Source organism: Cuculus canorus, chromosome 7, assembly GCF_017976375.1.
Source record: "Cuculus canorus isolate bCucCan1 chromosome 7, bCucCan1.pri, whole genome shotgun sequence".
In the NCBI taxonomy this organism is placed as follows: domain Eukaryota; kingdom Metazoa; phylum Chordata; class Aves; order Cuculiformes; family Cuculidae; genus Cuculus; species Cuculus canorus.
The window spans coordinates 17,447,899-17,468,615 of NC_071407.1; the positions used below are offsets into that span (position 1 = coordinate 17,447,899).

The 20,717-nt window shown below is 36.8% G+C and overlaps 1 protein-coding gene across 3 annotated transcripts in view; it reads right to left on the bottom strand.

Moving 5' to 3' along the window:
- Nucleotides 1-716: 716 nt before the first annotated feature.
- Nucleotides 717-20,717, bottom strand: part of TBC1D12 (TBC1 domain family member 12) — a 46,037-nt gene continuing 26,036 nt past the window's right edge. For 2 of the 3 annotated variants that reach the window (XM_054071730.1, XM_054071729.1), the window contains 11 exons: nt 15,603-15,718; nt 13,593-13,675; nt 11,902-12,019; nt 11,472-11,578; nt 10,802-10,882; nt 7,862-7,956; nt 7,046-7,117; nt 5,098-5,226; nt 4,695-4,804; nt 2,688-2,946; nt 717-2,387 (listed from right to left, as the gene is read on the bottom strand). In XM_054071730.1, coding sequence (XP_053927705.1) covers nt 2,319-2,387; nt 2,688-2,946; nt 4,695-4,804; nt 5,098-5,226; nt 7,046-7,117; nt 7,862-7,956; nt 10,802-10,882; nt 11,472-11,578; nt 11,902-12,019; nt 13,593-13,675; nt 15,603-15,718 — 1,239 coding nt within the window. In that variant the 3' untranslated portion in view covers nt 717-2,318. The remainder of the gene's footprint in view (nt 2,388-2,687; nt 2,947-4,694; nt 4,805-5,097; nt 5,227-7,045; nt 7,118-7,861; nt 7,957-10,801; nt 10,883-11,471; nt 11,579-11,901; nt 12,020-13,592; nt 13,676-15,602; nt 15,719-20,717) is intronic. The other variant, XM_054071731.1, reaches the window with a different exon arrangement.

Here is a 20,717-nt window from a genome sequence, read left to right on the forward strand (position 1 = left end):
CCCGCCCCATCTCGCGTGGAGGGGGTTCTGCTGCAGGCGTGAGGGGTATCGGCCGCTCCTTATCCATCGGTTCTCAGTCTCCTGCCAAAAGGGCCTTAACCCCTTTGACTGAGCTACATTCCCGCACAGCTCGCACTCCCGCCTTGCCCCCGAGCCTCAAAAAGAGCAGAGCCATCCCCAAACCATCCTACACCGCCCTCCGCCTCGCTCCCCAGAGCCCGGGCACCCAGGCCGCAGCAGAGCCGTTTCTGTCAGCACAACACAATCTGGGGAAGGGGCCGGAGAACAAGACTTACGAGGAGCGGCTGAGGGAACTGGGGTTGTTCCGCCTGGAGAAGAGGAGGCTGAGGGGAGACTTCATCGCTCTCTACAACTACCTGAAAGGAGGCTGCAGGGAGGAGGGCTCTTCTCCCAAGTGACAGGGGACAGGACAAGAGGGAATGGACTCAAGCTCTGCCAGGGGAGGTTCAGGCTGGACATCAGGAAAAAATGTTCTCAGAAAGTGTCATTGGGCACTGGCAGAGGCTGCCCAGGGAGGAGGTGGAGTCTCCATCTCTGGAGGAGTTTAAAAGACGGGTAGATGAGGTGCTTAGGGACGTAGTTTAGTGGCAGATAGGAATGGTTGAACTCGATCCAAGAGGTCTTTTCCAACCTGGTGATTCTATGATCCCGACGCACGCTCTGGCCGGAGGTTGCAGCAGGTGATGGAGTAATGGAGAGGAACCACAGCCGGCATCTGCTCTAAGTTTTATTTACACAGGAATTGTTGCTAGTGGTCTTAAAGGAAGGCTTGATCCTCCTATTTACAGTTATATACAGATTTATAGTTGAAAAGTAAGAAAACTGTACAAGATAACATAAAAATATAAGACAAATTGGATCCAATTAAAGTAGTGAATACATAAGTTAAGAAAAATCTGACATTTAAATTTCAAATTGTAATGTTATGAGTAGTATATATGTAGTTTTTAAACCAGATAGCAACGTAAGTTACACCACACTAAATCTTTACCCCAATTATGTAGACTCCGCTTTTAAACACCAGACAACTGGAAGCCTCCTGCACTTAAAAATACATAATGGTTATTTTGACTTGAATTCCACAGAGGGACCAGTTACAAAAACCTACATGTAAGGAATTTATTTACATTAAATATTAGCAAAAATGGACCAAGAGAGTGCAAGTGCTCCCCACTTGCAGTGCTATCCATTTTAAATGTCCATCCCCTACAACAAGTTGTTGTACAGCATCTTCCAAAGTAGGAAATGTTTGAAAATATCTGCCATGACACATACAATAAGACCTTATGTCTCACAGTTAAAAGATGTTAAAGAATTAAGTATCACTAAAACTAGATGCTTTTTGGATTTCAGTATTGCACGCTAATAAAAGATAGTTTCAAAAACAATTCTGTGTCTGCATTATTCCAAAGTGTTAAAAGTGGCTGCAGATAGCTTTGTCAGTTTCTAGTGTTCACCATTACATACAAGTACTTCTTAGTTGGAAATGGCTCAACAAAATAAAACTTCTGGTGGCAAAACCCTTTCACAGAATACCTACTCTGTTTTTATAACTGCACCACCAATACACCAACACAAATGCTTAACACCACTCTCTTTGAAAGCTGTGCACTCTGAAAATAGCAGCCCTGATCTTACTACTGTTGAAAATTCAGATGATTTTTGCTTTAACAGGTTTGGGCACGATACTTCCACAGTTCCTGAGTTACATTTGCCCAGACTGAAGAACGAAGCTGCAACTTAAAAACACAAGTAAAGAAGACAATACTCTTTCCCAAATTTTAACCATCTTGCACATAAACATACCAAACAATCTTATTTGGTCCTCAGTACTTTCAAATGGTTAATTTTGGAGGTAACATTTGTACCAAGCATTTGGTTTGGATAGCAGTTTTGGGGCCTTAAGATTTGCCATTTCCCTCATCCCTCCCCAAAAGTGCCTTTGTGGTATCTGTAAAAAAAGTTATGCCTCAAAATTATTTTTTTTTTTAAAGTACCAACAGCAGTTATTACAAGTGTTTATTGCATTGAGCTGATTCTTCTAAAATATTAAATATGACCCCCCCCAGCTTCTCAGTTTCATAGGTTTTGGTATTCTGTGTGAAAACAAATCTTCCCGTGACAAAAGCTAATACTGGCAAAAGGGCGAAGATTTCATCAGTTCATTACTCCGAGAGCTGTGTCTGTTTTCCACCTCATTTTTCACATTTTCTACAGTGCTATTCCTTACAGAGTGATGTGAAAACTCCTTTGTCAAGTGGTTTTCCATATTTTCAATTGACCTCAACATACAATGATTAGCTTTTCAGTGCTGGGCTGTGGTTCTTGTCCCCTTCTTTGTTGTCCTTCATCAGAGAGGCAAACACCTGGAAAAGCAAATTATTTCATGAATATTAAAAAAAGCCAGTCTTGTAAAAAAGAAGAATATTAACCACTACAATATTGGCATAAAGATTAATTTCTAGAATGAGACAATAGAAAGAAAGTGCGCATTGCTCAGAAGTCAAAGACGTATAAACTAGTATTTATAGAAAGTGTGTGTGTGTGAAAATATATATATATTACTATTTATAGAGAGTATGAAGTAGTCATTAAGAGAAGTGCCCTATATACTCATGTGCTGACAGGTCTGTTGAGAGAGAGAGTTCTATACCAAAGAAACTCACCTGTCCCCATTTTTTGTTACTATTCTGCATCTGAATAGCTGCAATACAACTAAAAAGCTTTTCTGATGTAATGTCTTCTGGAAGTTTTGTTAGAAACTGTGCTATATGAATGAAGTCCATCTGTAGGAGAATATCTTCATATAACCGAAGGATTCCTAACCCCGTCCTAAACAAAAATTCTTCTCCATCTCTACAGAAAACGTCCCAGACACGACAAGCCAGATCAAGTGGTAATGACTTGCTGTAGAGCGTAAAAATCCTACAATTGAGAAAAAAGGCACAGTTATAACCTTAACCTATTTCAGAAAGATGAAAATACAACCTCCTTTAAATCTCAGTTATGTTAGCCGAGAGTGAGCAGATGACAAAATTTCCTATCTTCTTTTTTTCATATTTCAAAGATCTACAAGTCACTAATTTTTGAAGTCAGAACTCCTACTCTGAAACCCATTTCTTCTCATGCTACAGGAAATCCTCCATCTGAAAGCCACCCCCTTTAGGAGGCTTTGGCAAGTTTCAAACATCTTTACACTCAAACAAGGCATAATATACAAATATGAGCTTAACCCTTCCCATTCTTTAAGCCATACTGTGTAACAGGTCTCTCCATCATTTGTACATCTAGCCAAATATCATCTCAACAGAAGGCTACAACTCAACGTCCCACTAATGTACTAATGAGAATTCAATAACTACATTTCCATGATACATTTTGAATTTCTGCTCAGGTTAAAAGTTGTCAAAATCTAGAGACAGTCACCATTCTAGTCTTACTGGGAAGAGTCTACCTGCATTTCTTACTGCAAAGTTTATTTTTAAGAAGTGTTCATTACACATAGGCAGAGAATTCAGTCTGCTGTCTGTACTGTATTATAAAACCACTCCCATAAATTTGTAGTGGTTCCTTTGATACAAAGCAGAGTCTTCTCTGTTTCTCCGTTATTCCTACTGGGAAGTGTTTCAAGAACCTCAGAACACTCCGTACTCCAGACTACCACAACCTCTTCTACTCTCACTTAAAAGGAGCTCTCCCTATCTCCAGACCACCTTTGAACATGTGCAGGAATAACAATCTTCATTTCTCAGAGGTAAACAGAAGCAGAATATTCTAGTACTCTCTATAGCAGCCCTATCTCTGCAACACTTATACCTCTCTTGATTTGCCTAAACTCTCAGGACTGCAGCATGTTCGTGATGTCATGCTGCTAGTGTATGACCTGCTCCTGCTGAGACTTAATGCTTACTGATAAACTGCAAAGCTCATAGCTGAAGTTCTTCATTCCCAAGTACTCAGATGATGTGACATTTTTATATTATTTAATTCTACTCCAATTCAATTTATTCTGTTAGAAACTTTTAACCCATATAATAATCCTATATGAAGCACATCCTTAGCCACACACATACATATAAATAGACATTCAGTATTTGGCAGCACTACACAGACTTCAAGGATGCTTGTATTACTGCTTTCCATTACAGGCACGTAAGGTAATTCAGTAGTCTCTGCTTTAGAACATACTTTACTTCAAAATGTTCACTGTATTTCCAAGTTTATCCCTTCCCAAACCAGGTTCTAAATTTCATCCCCTTTCTGCTTTGAAGTATATATTCATACTTTCTTCAGGAGCTGGTTATTTCATTAAGTCACTTACAGTCATAAGACAACTACAGTACAGTAGCCTCCCTCTCCCCTCCTTATGTTACACATAGCTGACAACCTGCAGCAACAATTAAAAGCGACACACACGAGTCTTTTTCTGTCTGAATAGATGTCACTCCTAATCCCAGTTCCTAAAATTTGAATCCTGCTAGAGGAGCTGTGATTGCACAAAACTGTTCACTATGATTTCAGAAGACTAGGAAGCTGAGGAACACAAACACCTGTTGAAGCGGGGGAGGAGGGGAAATGTTTTATGCTGCATTTCTATTGCTGAAAAACCTATAGCAAAATGGAAAGTGTTCCAACAGTTGCAATGCTAGGTTTGCCACATTCTCTGAACTCACCAGTCTATCAAATATATGTCTGGAGTAAGACTGTATGATTTGAAATGAAGAAACAATTTGGGAAGATTTTCTTCAAAGAATACTTCAAAGGCTGCAAAGTATTTCAGCATCTGTAGAGATAGTAAAGCACCTCATAAGCAGTCATCAGAAGAATGTTTTGTTGTAAAATAATAGAAACCACACCAGTGACTTCTTAGGATAAGCAGAATTGATTAAGTGTTTCTAGACGAAAAATCAACACAGTATGATGTGTTCTATGGGTTAGTATCTGGTATTCTCAGTTTTGTAATCACAAGTTAAAGTTCTCCGTTACTCAATAGGACCAAAGGAAGTCATCAATAAATCAACTATGCTTTAATTCAAAATAATGTTAGGGTTCAAAACCAGAAAACTCTGTGCATACCATGCTGTGATCCACACGGAAAAAGGCCAGCTGGCATGGCTTGTTTAGAAGGTTAGCAAAGGCAATGAAAGCATCTGCCTCTTCCAGATTGAGAATGAGCACAGCAGCAATGAAGGACATCCCTTGTACCTTCAAGTGGGAAAAGCATCAGGCAAAAATAGGTGAGTAGGTTCAGTACATCTTATGTCTTTGAAAATGCAAATATTTACAGTTTGCAACATATCAAATACTGTTGCATAATATTTCCAGATGAACAGAAATAATAAAGATAAATAATTTTCATGCATGCAGTCAATTTGATTTCAGTAAGAAATAAGTCTTCCTTCCGATGCTCTTTTAGGTGCTTGGTGGAAGTTCTGGGAGGTCTCATGATCCCAAGTCCTTGGGACTTGGAATGCAAAAAAATTAAAACCATGCAGAGCTCATAAGAGACAAAATTTCGCCTTAAATTCATTGTTAAGCTATGGGAAAATCAGACATGGAGAAAAACCTCACATATGGGACAGTTTAGACCCAGACAAATATGTTGGAATTGAGACAAAATTCTGTTTCAGAACAGTCAATAGCTGTTCACCTGCCAAATAGTATTTGTTTACATACACAAAATTGCTTTTAAGTGGTTAGCTATAACACAGGTTTATATTACTCTCTCAAGAACACTTTAGCTTGCAAAAGGAGTTAAGAGCATTTTTCTTAACTTATGTTCTGAATATTATAAAAAATTCTGATACTCAATACATTATAAAAAATAATTCTACCAATTGCAACTGTAATGATAATTATTCTGCTGTTCCTAGGCATTTATGCTGGCTGTTCCTCATTAAAAAAAAAAAAATGCACTCAATATTTTAAGCAACTAGGGAAGAAAAGTATTGATATACCAGTCCTGTAGCTTTGCATTTTTGTGGGAGAGATGGGTGTGGAAATAAGATTACATTAGTTTTACTGAAATGAAAAAAAAAAATTTAAAAATCTTTGATTTAAGCAATATCCAGGCTAGCTATGTTCCTAATGAAAAAGAGAAGACCTATCCATGAAAAGTTTTATTTGCATTTTAAAACTCCACCATGGGAACAAGCAGTCTCAAAACCTGCAGTTTGTCTTCTCACTTAAGGAGTATGGAAAGGTCTCCAAAAATGAAGTCACAGATGACAGAATTCAGGGATAAAAGCATTTGAACTAGAAAAAACAACTAGGTACTGACCTAGAGTACCTATGAGAGGAAAAGACACCCTAAACAAGGGTAAACAAGGCTTTGTTGCATGTAGCAAACTTAAAACTCTTAAAGTTCTTTTTAGCCCAGAACTGATTAAGGCTTGTGAAAAGTGTTCCTGGCTGCCACAAGGAACAAATATAGAAAAAGCTTCTGTTTGTAATTTAGCTGCTTCTGTAAGCTGACACCATTTAGAGATGTTTGATTTAGCATTTGTTTGCAAGTTTTTGGCAGTTTCTTTATGGGGTTTGTGTTTTGAGGGTTTCTTTATTCTTCACTGAGCTCAGATGGAGCAATTAATTTTTGACAACAAGACACCAGTAAGGAGTTTCTGGATTTTAGGATGTGTGGTAGTGAAGCAGAGTATCACTACGCAAATGGTAGCAGTGGGAGCAAAACTAGGGCAGAACAAGCTAAGTACTCATTGGAAGTCTGCTAATGCTGTTTTTTTCCTGCGGATCCTGTGGGTCTGTCAAAATTATAATGCCTTATGAACACATCTATTTAAAATTATCCATGCAAGCCAGATAGTATACTCATCCCTGACATTCAGTACATTTTCAGCTATAATTTTCTTAAAGAATTAGCATCATTGTAACTGCTGTGAAATTAATAAATGCCGAAGTTTAATTATTTTTTCAGTGCTAGTAGCATAAAGTTTAGATAACCTATTTAATACATCTGACATCTTAAGCTTACTTATTGTATTATAAACATTTTATGGCAAATACTTACATATCCTACATCTGGTCTGTAACATGTATATGCCCCTAGAACACTATGCAGGAGATCGTGATAAGGACCACCCTAACAGAATGGGAGAGAGGAGAGGAGGGAATTAAAAAAAAAAAATTGTTTTTTTTTAAAATCACTTCATAGCAAAGTATCAAGACAATATTTTATGATGCAAGTGAGCCAGTGAGTTACTGCTTTGTTCAAAACTAGTATAACAGCAGTTCTTACTCGAAGTTTTACCATGTATGCTTTTGAAATGTTACAGTAAAACTAACAGACCAAGAGTCCTATGAAATAATTCAGTGGAAATCAGTATACAATGGAAAATGAGGGTATCTGACACACTCAGGATTGTTTTTTCCTTTTCAGAGATGGTGGATGTTTAAATTCTTGGTTACACAAATTACTATATTATAATAGTGCATGCTATTTTACATACATGCGTACACATATATTATTTGTACAAAAACCAAAGCCTGAAAAAGTGTGCTAAAATGCATTACAATTTTTATAGAAGCAGTGAGAACTGTCATTTTTTCATGTAATTTCAAAAACATTAATAGGAACCACATGCAATTTTTCCAGGAGAAAAAGTCTTGTAGTCCCATTGTTGAGTGTCCCTACCTTATTCTCATTAAAACAAAAGAGAGAGATTCGCTGTTATATGAATAAGAAAACCTAAAAAACCTGAAAACCTCACTTTTGAAAAACTTAGAAAAAGTTCAAAAAACTATTCCATATTTATCCAGCTAGATTTCTTTACTTGTTTAACTATTAAAGTTTAAAGTTGTCATAACTAAGTTATAGAAAACTTACCTTCTGGAAAATATACAGGGATGGAAATGTGCGCGATATATCCAACTTAATTAGCTCCAGACTGGCCTCACGATCAGCAACAGATGCACCTGCATCTATAAGCAAAACCAACACTTAATTAAAACAGATAGATAAATTCTACAGACTTCAGAATAAAATTGCCATAGGCACAGAAATACTTCTAGGATCTAAGGAAAAAAGTTATGTAGTTCTAATTCTTGGAGCACACTTCTACAGCACTATACTTCAAGAGCTAAACCAGTCCATTGATACCTGGCATATGCAATGAGCTCCAAAAAGTGAGGGAAATGATCAGTAATTACCACCTGTCTATTCATTCTTTTTCAAGTTATGCACCTTTACATCATTCAGACTTAAAGCAACAGGTTACCTTTTACTTCTCTACAACACTATCTAGGCCCAGACTGGCCCTTCATTCACTAGAATTTGAATTTTGCTCAGCCCAGTCCTCAAAACCCCGTTTTCTTTCTTCTCTTTCTTCTACTGCGACTTCAGTTACTGAGTCTGTGCTCTTGCACAGAGCGAGAACAGTTCTCTTGATCTCCACGTGATCCAGTGGGTTCTCACTTTTCAAATTTTTTATTCCTAATCATCTTACTTGGTCATTCATTTCAATGAGCAGCACTGAAATATACTCTGTACACTAGAAGAAAAGGATTAATTATATCATTATCACAAGAAGCTAGCACTTCTTCACCTGCAGAGTAATGCTTTTCTCATGTCCCACTTTCAGCGAATGTACACAAAATACACAGGGAAACTTCACTGAAGTTTCCAGAACTGACCACATAGTTATGATTTGCAGATGTTACATTACTTCTGAGCTCTCATTAACTCTCATTTGATTCAGATTTTTTTGCATCCTTACGATTGGTATTCTTCAAACAGAAAAAAAGAAGGCAGCATTCACTCAAGAACCTCCAGAAGAAATTCAGCTGGCTCTTGAGTTATCTCTGTCCTGTCCTCTATATAAGGACAGGATACAAATATTAGTGATAGCAAGGAGAAAAATACATGTGGCACTTTGGCAAAAGGCTCTTTCAGAAAGCCTAAACCAGTGAAGAGCCATCTGGAAAGTGAAAGATTGCAGAATTTGATGACCAGGCTAAACAGAACCTGCTCTGCTGAAGCCTGAAAAGCAGCATTTTCTTCCTGTCCTACTAAAACTAAGATAGTTGCATTCACGAGTAAGTGGGGCTGCTGCAGGCTCTTTTAGGGGAAATTTGGGAGAAAGAAGGCAATTATTATTACAGAGAAAAAAAAAAACCCAAAAACACAATCTAAAACAAAAAGTTCAAGAACTGCTGCTTAATCCCTCCTTCCTCTTTCAAAAAGAACAGGTATTATATTGGCTAATTTGGGATCATTTGGAACAGTACCCATTGAGAGTAATCCCAAGGAAGATTATACTCTATGGCACAGAGCATGAGAAACTCTGGATTTATACAAATTAATTTCAACTCCCAAACTAGAGTTGCTGGGAGTCTTTGGAACAGATCTGACACATAACATCTTTTGATGAATGTCTTATCTTCAAGACACAAAATGATACCTTCCATGCTTTAATCTTTACCTGCCAAAATTAAGTGTTGAAGATATTGGAACAGGAAAAACTTTTGGAAGTACTCAAATACGTTAAATGAGACCAAAATAATGGATCTTCCAGACTCTGCTGCCACAGATTAGTAATAAGCACAGTGGGCTGGCTTGCTTTTCAGTCGGAGATGAAAATCATATTACTTTAAGTTTTCCCTTATCACTACATTTCCTTGTACATCCGACACAATCAAATTGGACTCTTCCCCCTTCCATTCTTGTCCAGAACTATTGCCTATCTGAAATAAACAAACTACTTAAGCTTTCCTCCATATTCAGCTCACACTCCCACAACAAAAAACAAACTGCCACCTCACAAACCAAGGGGCACTGCAAATGTGTTTTCCAAGGATACGCATATTACAGTCATGTACACACAATATTTCTATACAAGCTTCAGATGAGAGATAGCCTAAAGACAACTCAAATAATTTATAATTACAGTAGCCAATTAGTCAGGACAAGCCAAGGCAAGTGCAAATTAAAAAAGTACTTCTTGCATTATAATGGCATTTTCTTTCCCAAAAAAGAAACTAACTCAAAAAATATTTATTTCATAGCAGCTGGTACTGACAGTATCACATAAGACTGCATTTAAGAAAGTAACTGTTAACAGCACATGGAGTTAACGTTTATAACAAAGATATATCCACCATTAAAAACATAATTGATGCTATTTTTAACAGGGAAAGTAATCACAGGAGACAGCAATATACCAGTGATGAAACTCCACTATACGTACAACTGTGCTAACATCCCCAATTAATAGATTAGGGAGGAAAAGCCATCTGGGCAACCAAGGAAACTCAGGTGGGACCAGAAACGTGTAGTATATGTTACATACATACATATGCATGTGTATATATATTTTCACCTTTCAGCTCCACAATCAAAAAAACAGAGAATAATCTTTTTCTTTCTCAAAACTATGGAAGGGGTACCAACATAAGAACCATTTAAGCAGAGCTAGGCAACAGCACATACTGTCACTTAGTTTTCCATTTCTTCTGTTTGTATTTCATCTACAATTTCAAATGAACGTATTTTCCTCTGAATACCTGAAATACCAGAACTAAGCTCTCATTAAAATTTAAATAGCACATGCAATATTTCAACGCATCTTTCATTGATACAGTACATACTGTATCAATGCTCCTCACTCACTAACTCGGTATAAGAAAACAAAACATTTCAGTCGGGAATGGCCCAGAGCATTTTTAACAAGTATTCCTAATCCTGCAAATGCAGCTGAACTTGAGACTTTTTTGTCTTTGTAGGTTTGTAAAAGTGAAAGGAGGCTGTCTAGCATTCAGGAGATCTCACCTTCTGTATCATTCTCAGAACTTGTCTCACTGAAGCTTTTCCATCGTTCCTTAGCTCTAGACAAGAAGATTTCATAAAGTTCTACAAGAAAACAAAACCAACAACAAAAAAATGAAGCTATAAGTAAGAAAAGCACCCATCCAAAACAAAAGCACACTAAGTATTCTTGGCTTTGGTTTTGTTGCTTGGTTTCATCTTAACCACTAGGGGTGAGGGAAGACTCTATTAGATGATTACCACTAACCACTGGAGTATCACTGTACACAGTTTCATAGTGTGCATTGGTTATACTTTCTTCTGTGGTGAACATGCAAATTACAAGAGGGAAGCCATGTCTTAAATAATTCAGATTTTTTATTTTTGACAGTTGATTTTAACACTTCCAGTTCATGAAAATCATTAGTTATGAAATAAAGCTATTCCCCTTTCCTCTCCCTACACCAATTCTCAGCTTAAAACACAAGTTTTTGTAAGCAGGTTTTGAACCTTGCTCCCATAATTTACCAGGCTACAATGTCCAATTGTAAAAAACACCTGTTTCTAAGGCTGTGAAATACACTACTTCAAAAAGCAAATATACCCTCATTTGTATAGTTTAAGAGAAGTCTGAATTTTACTTTGAAAATGACCAACTTAATTTTGCATCAAGATGTAATCTGTTAAGGCATACCAGGAGTGATATTTAATTCGTTTCCCACAGCTAGACTCCAAACCTTCCCACGTACGCTTGGGGGTAAACCCTGCCACCAAAGCTCTCGAACTCTTCGGGTAGCACGCCTAAGATAGAGAGGCAGGGGAAAAAAAATGAAAAAAAAAAGATACATATTCAATATCTTCTTTAGGCATTTTACAAGCAAAATAACAATCAGAATTCAAGGATCTCTGCTTATGCTAAAGCCCTATTAAAAAAACCCCAAAACATTAAGCTCTCATTTCATTAAGCACATTTCATGTTGCTACGTAATGACCTCTCAACTATATTATGGCAACAAAAACTGACTTCTTGACAAAACAGAAAGGAAAATAAGGTATGTGGTTCCTCTGTTTCCAGAGAGGAAACAAGCCGCTTTGCCTCATTTACACAACAGAATTTTACTTACATGCCTTCCCAGTTAGGTAGTATTTCATTGACCCAAATCACCATAGCACTAGCAATATTCTCTTCTTGCTTGAAACGCTCTCTCATTATTTTTTTCCTCTTATGTGCTTCTTTAATTTCTGTTAAGCATAACATGTTATTAGGTCTGTATTAGCGTATATAAATTATTAGGTAAATAATTCAGCTATTATTGAATTGTTTAGATAATGTCTGAAAGAGATCAAGTGTAAATTACAGTTCACGTGAGCCAGCTGAGACTGTTTCTGTTGACTATAAGTGTGTTTTTCAGGATTTTTTTTTATTTAAACTATCTCCAATTCATTCAAATACACAGTGATTTAGACAAGCAAAACTCTGTCTAGAAAACTCTTTTCTGTGGTACACAGAATGACTAAAAATGCAGAACATCATCAGTGCTTTTTTCTGTAATGAATTTCAAACCACGTTCTACCAAAGCCTTACTTGTTATTTAGACAATTTGGCAATACTTACAGATAAAGTTATTAAAAAGTGCAGTTCTACATCCATTTAAAAATAATTAATATTTTACCAAAACTTCCACCTAAAAGGATTTTTTATTTTTTTTCCTGGAAAGAGGACCTAAAGATGCAAGATGAAGCCATGATGCTGAACAAGAGAAAACTATTCTGCCTTCTGTTAAAAAAGGATCATTGTTAGATCCTTCTTAAGGAGGCTAAAAGAAGGACAAAGCAGTGCTATATTGACCTCAACAAAAACCACTGTGAAATTGCAAGACATTTTCTATTTATGGATGCATCAGACATCAATGGAGTAAACCTGCCATCCCCAGTAAACTGATATGACTGACCAGCTTCATTACATCTTTACTGAAGCTTTCTTTGTGCGTAGCAATAGTTAATTTAACAAGTACTAGGGCACACATTCTAAAACATACACGGCTGACCTTCCACAGATGCAGTCACAGAACACAGACAACACCTTACAAGATGCACACCACAAGAGGAGAGTTAAATGAGCTGTCAAATGCCTTGGATTTCTTATTACATCTTCCAGAGTAAGCTGCCACAGATCCATAGAGACTCAAGCAGTTCAGAAGCTTGTATCTGTGACAACAGCCCTAGTAAAACATGCAGTACAGATTCTTAACATAGCTTATTCCCTAAATACTAGGTACAAGAACACAGAATTCCTTTCAACAACTAATGTCACAGTACCAGATGCTTACAGATATGCTTAAAAATCAGATCTAGTGCAAGTGGGTTTTTTTCCAACCAGCTATACCTGTGTGAACCTTCCCAAAGTTTTCATCTGTCTTCACATTGGAATAGATCTCAAATTCATGAAAAAAACAGATCTTTAGCAGCCGATTTTATTGTACTTTGGCTCTTAGCTGTAACTGCAGCAACAAGCCTTGAAATAACAAGTGCAAGTACCCAAATGTTTTCTAGCTGATCACATTACCCAAGTAGTTAAAAATCGAGTTTCTACTTAAAAATTAAAGAGAAGGTTAAACTGATTATTCCACTGTGGTGGAATAAGAAAACAATTTGATAATCAAGTTCTGTTTTAAACTGTGTGTATATATGTATCAGAGAATATCCTAGATGCTAAACAAAGTTGTTCTTTAATGTACCTACCAGCCTAAAAGCCAGAAATTATTTTTGCTGCACGGTTAAAAAGAATTGTTGTGATTACTGGCAGTTAACATACCTCGTTTTTTTGCCTCTGCCACCATCTCATCATATTCTTGTCGGTGACGTAAAGCCTCCTCCACTGATTTGGCAGGAAGATTTCTGAAAACAAGTGGTTCCTGAATTCAATACACGCAAATGACATTCTGAACCATTTCAAAACAGGTTTTAATTCGACTTCTCTCTGAGGTGAGCTTCAGGGCTGTCACACTACCAGTGTTTCAGTAATGGCAGTAGAGAACTACCAGATGTTTAGTGCTTCTTATTACTTCTCCTATAGCATCCCCCAGAGCAGGATTATTAGATTTGTTGAACATCTGTAATGATGGTCAAATTAAGACTGAATGAAGTGACAAAAGGGAAATACTGATATTCCATGTAGTTATTTATTCCAGTACATTTCTGCACGTGCAAAGTTTAGTCATTAAATGTATCTGCATATGAATACTCCATTTGTTCGTATGGGATCTATGATGACATGTTTTCAATAAAAGGTAAAGGTTTTTCATTCATTATAGCTAGCCCTTTAAAACTCCCACAAAAGAAGATAGGTTTATTAAAGGAAGACAGGATAGTTCTACATTTACATCAAGGCTAAAGCTAAGGAAGCTTGCTGCAGTGCTACGGGTTTACCAGCTTAAAATGTGTTTGGTTTTCGGCTGCATGTTGATCCCCTAATGGCCCAACACACACTTCCTTTTGACCGAACAGACTCACTCCAAAACAAATCAGAACACAATATTTGGTCTCAGTCTCTTACCCAACCAGTGTACTTTGATTCAAACAAAACAGAAGACAGTTCTATCATTTTAATATGAAAAACCCCACAAACTGAACACAAAGTTTTCCATCTCATCTTATTCCAGCAGAAAAGATCACTTTATTAATATTTCCAATGAAAGTGAGAGCAGAATGTATTTTCAAGGATGAGATTGTGGCAACACATTACACAGTTGGGATGGCACTCCAATTTGAAACAAGTGTAAGTGTCATTTGTAAAGACATACTTAACGTTAGTTTGTGAGTTGTGGTATTTTGAAAGCACAGAAACGCATCAGCCAACCAGTTACTGGTTACATAAAACCCATACCTCCATTCAGGATATTTGTCTTCACACTGAATGAGCTTATATACCACTAGAGAGAATATCAAAGGAAACGGTATATGTTCTATTTCCTATTTGTCATGACTACAGTAAATGTTTAACAGTGCCATCACAAGCCTTCTCACAGTGCAATTTGAAAGCTTTGTTCCATTTGATTTCCTCACAAGTGTTCCTAGGCAAGTCACCGCTTTCCTTCAAATTGCTGAAGACTGTACAGTTGAAAATACTGACCAATTTTTCTGACTCATTTTTCATTACTATTCTTATTTGTATAATACTTAGTGCAGCGGTTTTTGCTTCTTCATCTGTTGTTTCCCTGCCTTCAGTTGTCGTTCAAGAATCCACAAAATCATAACTGGAATAGGGGTAAGGAACAATTTCAGTGAACGCTATCTTAACGGTAGTTACCAAATGAGCATTCAGCATTGTGCCGGGAAGGTATTTCTTGTGTTTGGAAGGCAATTCCTCCCACTCCTGCCGTTACCTACCTAGTATTTTTTCTTTTTTTAAAAATCTCTTCTGGTAAGCCAAGGCTAGGTTTGCTTAAATGACAACCGCCACCGTTTGGTGTAGCAAATTAAGTTTCCAGAACAGGGGAAGGAGAAGGGAGTGCCCACTGAGGCAGCAGTGAAGAAATCCATTAAAGTCTTCAGGAATTTTCCCGATATAGGATGCCCAAAACACTGTCACAGGCAGCTGTGATACACAGCTGAAATAACAGACTGGTGGCCCCAATTCAGCAAGAAAGAATTCCTCATATATATTATAAATATTTAAAAGGTTCTTTTGGAGATATTTGTTAGACTATTATCTGGGACGGAATAATTGAATGATACATTTGTGTAAGACTTGTGAAGTTTAGCTCATCAGAAGCATACCTAACAAATTTAGTCATCACCATTTCCACAGCAGAATCATACTCACGCTGGTCGATCTTCCAGAATCAAAGCAGTAGTTGAAAGTGGTTCAAATTCAATATTTTTACGTCTTGCTGATGAGGGTGGAGGTTTATACATTCTTCCTGTCCGTGCTTCATATTCCTAAACAACATTATTCATAAAAATTAAAATTTCAACTTTCAGCCTCACTTCTAATTAGTAAGCATAATATTACTTGGTTAACACTTATTAAATAATGTTGAAATAGGTAAAATTAAGTAATTTAAGACAGCAAGAAGCTAACATTACAAGTTGAAATTGTTTATAGCAGGACAGGGTAACTTTCCAGGACTGCTGAGGATGAATAACAAAGACGTTTCTTGTATCAACATATCTTTAATCTATTCTAGTTCAATGATACTACTGAGCATCCAGTGATCAGCTGCAGTTAAGAAATCTGTATAATCTTCCCAAACTAATTAGTACAGAAATATATTTAAGCAATCTGTGAAGCTCAAAAAAACCCACCGCAAACCAAACAACAACAAAAACCACTAACAACAATGTGTCTTCCCAATCCTTTCCTTTTGATTTCAGCCACCACATAAGATCTGGTACCCCTTATTTTTGAAGTCTTCAGCAAGACCATAAAACCCACTTTACTCAGAACTACCTACGCTATACTCTGTGACAATATAACAATATTTATCATTACAAGTCTGTTTCACAGCATTTCTTTCTCAGAGGTTAAAGCTTACAATCTAATTAGAAAGAAATATTTAAGAGCCTTTAATACACAGAAGATTCTGAGAAAGAAAGAATTGCATTCCTTTTTCCACAGAGCAACTCAACAAAACAGAAGTATGCCAGAGTCTTTAGGAAAAAGGCTAGACAGAGCCAGGTAAAAACCTCAAATCTCACATTCTCTCCTTTTTAGCCTCTGTTAATAAAAATTTACAGGGAAATCCATTCCTATGACCCAGCAAATCTTATAATGTCATCTATGAGAAGACTTTCAACTTATTCTCAAACCAAGCTATAGCTTGTGGGTTCTCATTCTCCTTAGACACGAAGGCTAAATACTAGTTTCTCCACAAGTCTTCCACATGCTGGAATTCAAACACAGAATACTAAGAGCTGAAGAATCACCTTTGAAGAGAAAAAGTTGAAGGTACTTTAGTAATGTAGTTTCACAGATCACACAGCTCTACTCTTAAGCACAGCCGAGCGAGCTCTAACTTGTGTGAACTTCATTTAATCTAAAGATAGTTTGTTCTTGTACATCTGTTGCTTTAACAATTGTGTAAGTAAATCCAGTCTCAAATTAAGCAAAATATCTTATGCTTAAGTCACTAAAAATAAAAAATTCATCAATTACTAATTAGGTCATGTATCTTCTCTAGAGACTGCTCCCAAATTAGTCTCACACCTAATACACAGCTTTTTGTACACACTAGTGCTCACGGGGAGTTTTATATTCAGTGTTCATTAACAGCATTAGAGAAATAGAGATGACAACTTTAAAGCTATTGTATAGTTTAAAAGTTCAGTTCATAGTTGTAGTCCATAAAGTTAAATGGGAAAAAACCTCTTGCAAACATGACAATGCAGTCTCAGATTTCCAGAGAAGACAAAGTGTTTTCCCAGCACTAAGATGGATTAAAGCTCTGTGTCCAACAGCATCCTTGTCTCATCCTTTTTAATGATCTCTAACAAAATTTCTATTCTTCCACATTAGGCATAATATAGTAAATGATCCAAAAAGTATAACCTCAATGAAGTCATGCTAATCTCATGTCAAGAGGCAGTTATAAAGGAATCATTTGGGTTGGAAGAGAACTCCAGAGACCATCTAGTCCACAGTCCCTGTTAAAAGCAAGTTTAATTAGAGCAGATTGCACAGGGCTTTGTCCAGACAGATTTTTAATATCACCAAGGAAGGACTCCACTCTTGCTGGACTGGAGTGTTTTGCTTTTTTCACCCCAAATCTTTAGCTACCCTTCTAGTAAACGATTGCTTTTCTGTTGCTTTTCTGTTTATGAGATAAGCCTAAGTATGCACCTCGTAAAGAAAACAAAAGCAAGCAACTGTTTGGTATCGTATTTATACATACATTCACACTAAAAACCTAATTACTTTTAAACACAATGACATAAAAGTTACTAGCCAACTGTTCCTAAACACGACTTAGTTCTAAATATTTTTAAGTCTCTGGCCAAGAACAATGGCTGGCTATGGAAGTCATCTAGAACATATTCCTCTCCTGAGGCATAATTCCTAAGACAACTTTTGATTGAAAATAATATACATCCAACATAATTTGGCACACACAAACGACTATCTTGAACATCTGGACATACGGAATTGGTAGAGCTCTGTACCAATTCACACAAGCATGAGGAAAATCAGAAACCAAACATTCACTGTGTGAATGAATATGCATATTTTTGATCCTAAAATTATTTCATTCCACATAAAGCCAGAGATATTATAGGCAGTCCTGCCATGCTTTATACCTCAGGATACCCCAACGTATTCTTAAATTAGTAACGCATCCTGTGGTAGCACCCAGAGGTCAGCATCCAGGCTGCAGTACATCAGCAATGCCATCTTTCATATTCTTGGTAGTTCTGATTTACTTTCACACTTTTCAGTACTTTATAAAAATCCATTTTGTGGTCAGAGATTAGGAAGCTCCAATGGTACCAACCTTTTCAACATTCCTACATATTTAACTTGTATGTAAGTTAAATTTCAAAAGTGCTGCAAGATGGATACTGGAAACAAAGTCACTCTCACCTTTTTATTACAAGCAACACATTTGAATGGTGCTAGTGCTTCTGGCTATCACACATGCTAAAGGACTGATTTCCAAAGCAACAGAGAAAGAAAAAAAAATACAAAGTCTTCAACAGGGGTTGCAGTTCAGAACTCACTCAGTAGAGGTTCTGGAATTAAGTACACTTTATGAACAGTTGGTTTTTGCATGAAAAGAACACATGCATGGAAAGGAAAACTGTCAAGTGTTACTAGAAAGAGTCAAAGCAGAGACCAAAATAGCTTCAAGCTCAAACAGTCACGGCTGCACATTCCACAAGATGAAATACGTTTCCCAGCTATCAGAACTTCCCAGTGGAAGACACTTCTCCCTCAAGAAACCTGTGCTCTATTTAAAGATTAGATCCTGGAACCATCAGACATGCATGGAACTCACTAGTTTGTGCAACTAATTTTTTTTTTTTTCTGGAATATTTTGTGTGACTAGATGCAAAGAATACAATAGCCTTAACCATTCACTTGATGCAGAATCTAAAATTTTTGGCACAGGATAAAAAGATAGAGCTGCCATAGAATTTCACTTCAGAAGATATGAGCTAATAATCTTCCATAGCGAGGTAAAAATACAATTTAAAGTCAAATGTCTAGTCAAATGCTTAACATGCAGGGCATATGCCAGAGGACAGAATAGCTGACAGCCAAGGTTCAAGACAATGTAAGACAAGTTTATGCAAAAGGAAAAAAACTTGGAAGTTTCACATCATTTCTGCAGTTTAGAGAATGTTGTTTAAAAATTCTTTATTCCAGCATATCTGGTATTGTATTTATTACAGATACCAAACAGTTCAGAATCCCAAACAGATAAAGAAAAACAAATCTTAGCCTTTATAGCAAGAAACAGTGATCTCCTTGTTAAGGTTGGAATTGCATCCTCTCATCTACTGCCAATAATAAACCTGTTAACAAGCTAAAAGCATGTGTTTTCCTAAGAAACACTGTGACAATATATTTAAGAACACTTCGATATGTGGAGGGACTTGTATTTCCAGTATTTATTCCTACAGAAACCTAGATAAGGCTATTAACTTAGAGACAGGTAATAGGTAAATGGTGCTGGGAAAAAGTCTTTTGCTTATAAACTGCCTTTGGCTTAAGAAAATAATGATACCCCAAATTGTAACTTCGTTTAAAAACAGAAGCAAATAAACACACACACACACACGGTGTTTTAAACAAAAGAAAAATAATAAACATGCAGAGGTCTTTCTTTCCTGCACTTTTTTCATAGCTACATAGAAAACATGAAACTCGAGTTTTCATCCTTCCTCAGAAGAGCCATATAGGGCAGCTAGACCACTCATAGCTATTTTAGGTATCACTAAATACTACTGGATCACACTGTATAACATATGCATAATTGCCCATAGCTGCCTCTTCCAGCATCTAAGCAAACTTAACAGAAGGAAAAACAGTTGCATCGCAGCATTCCAAAAGCATTAGTTCACCCTAAGTAGAATATGCTTGTGGGGATAAAGCAACATGTGCACATAATGATTCAATTTTAGAGGACAAACTTGCATCCATTGTATCCAAACTACAGAGCTTTAAAGGAATAAAATTTACCGTGAAACTTAACATGCAGCTTGCTGGGATAATTTTTTATTTATCTAGGATCCAGCAACAAAAGTTGAACTCCTAGAAATGAGTAATAAAAGCCTTGGATTACAAGGATTGTGGAAGTCATCACAGTGCTACAGGTACCAACTATACAGATATACCACCACAGATCCAATTACACCTTATGTAGAGTGCAGGAGAAAGTAACTTGAAAGGCAAGGCAACACCAAATTAATTTTCACTATCCTAAGGACTGCCTCTATTTAAAGTAGATCTCAAGGCATACTAATACTCCAAATTAAACAAAGTATGCACCATGTGTACTACAGTTTCTTTTAACAAGTATTACTCCTGCCAAAATTCTAAGCCTGATACTGAAACAGGTTTTATTCAATCAACCATGACTTTTCTTGAGGAAATAACAGGAATTGCCATATATTCTGCAAGTGGTATTAAACCTCTCTCCCCTCTACACACACAAATCTGGAGCAGATGGGCTTCTAAACACATCTATATGATTATTTTCACAATGTTGTGCAACTAACTAGAAATACCATCAAAAATATTATTTTCCTTCATTTCAAACAGGATCCAAGAATGGAGGCATTAATGGAATTGCTTAGGAGGGCACCCACCTACATCACCTGAATAAAACAAATAGAAAGTTTATGTAAGAAGAATCTCTGCTAATGCATAAGGATTCCTTCCCATATCATCATCTGTCATCTCTCCCCAGGTTAAATGTTAAAATTGCTGAGTTAGAAA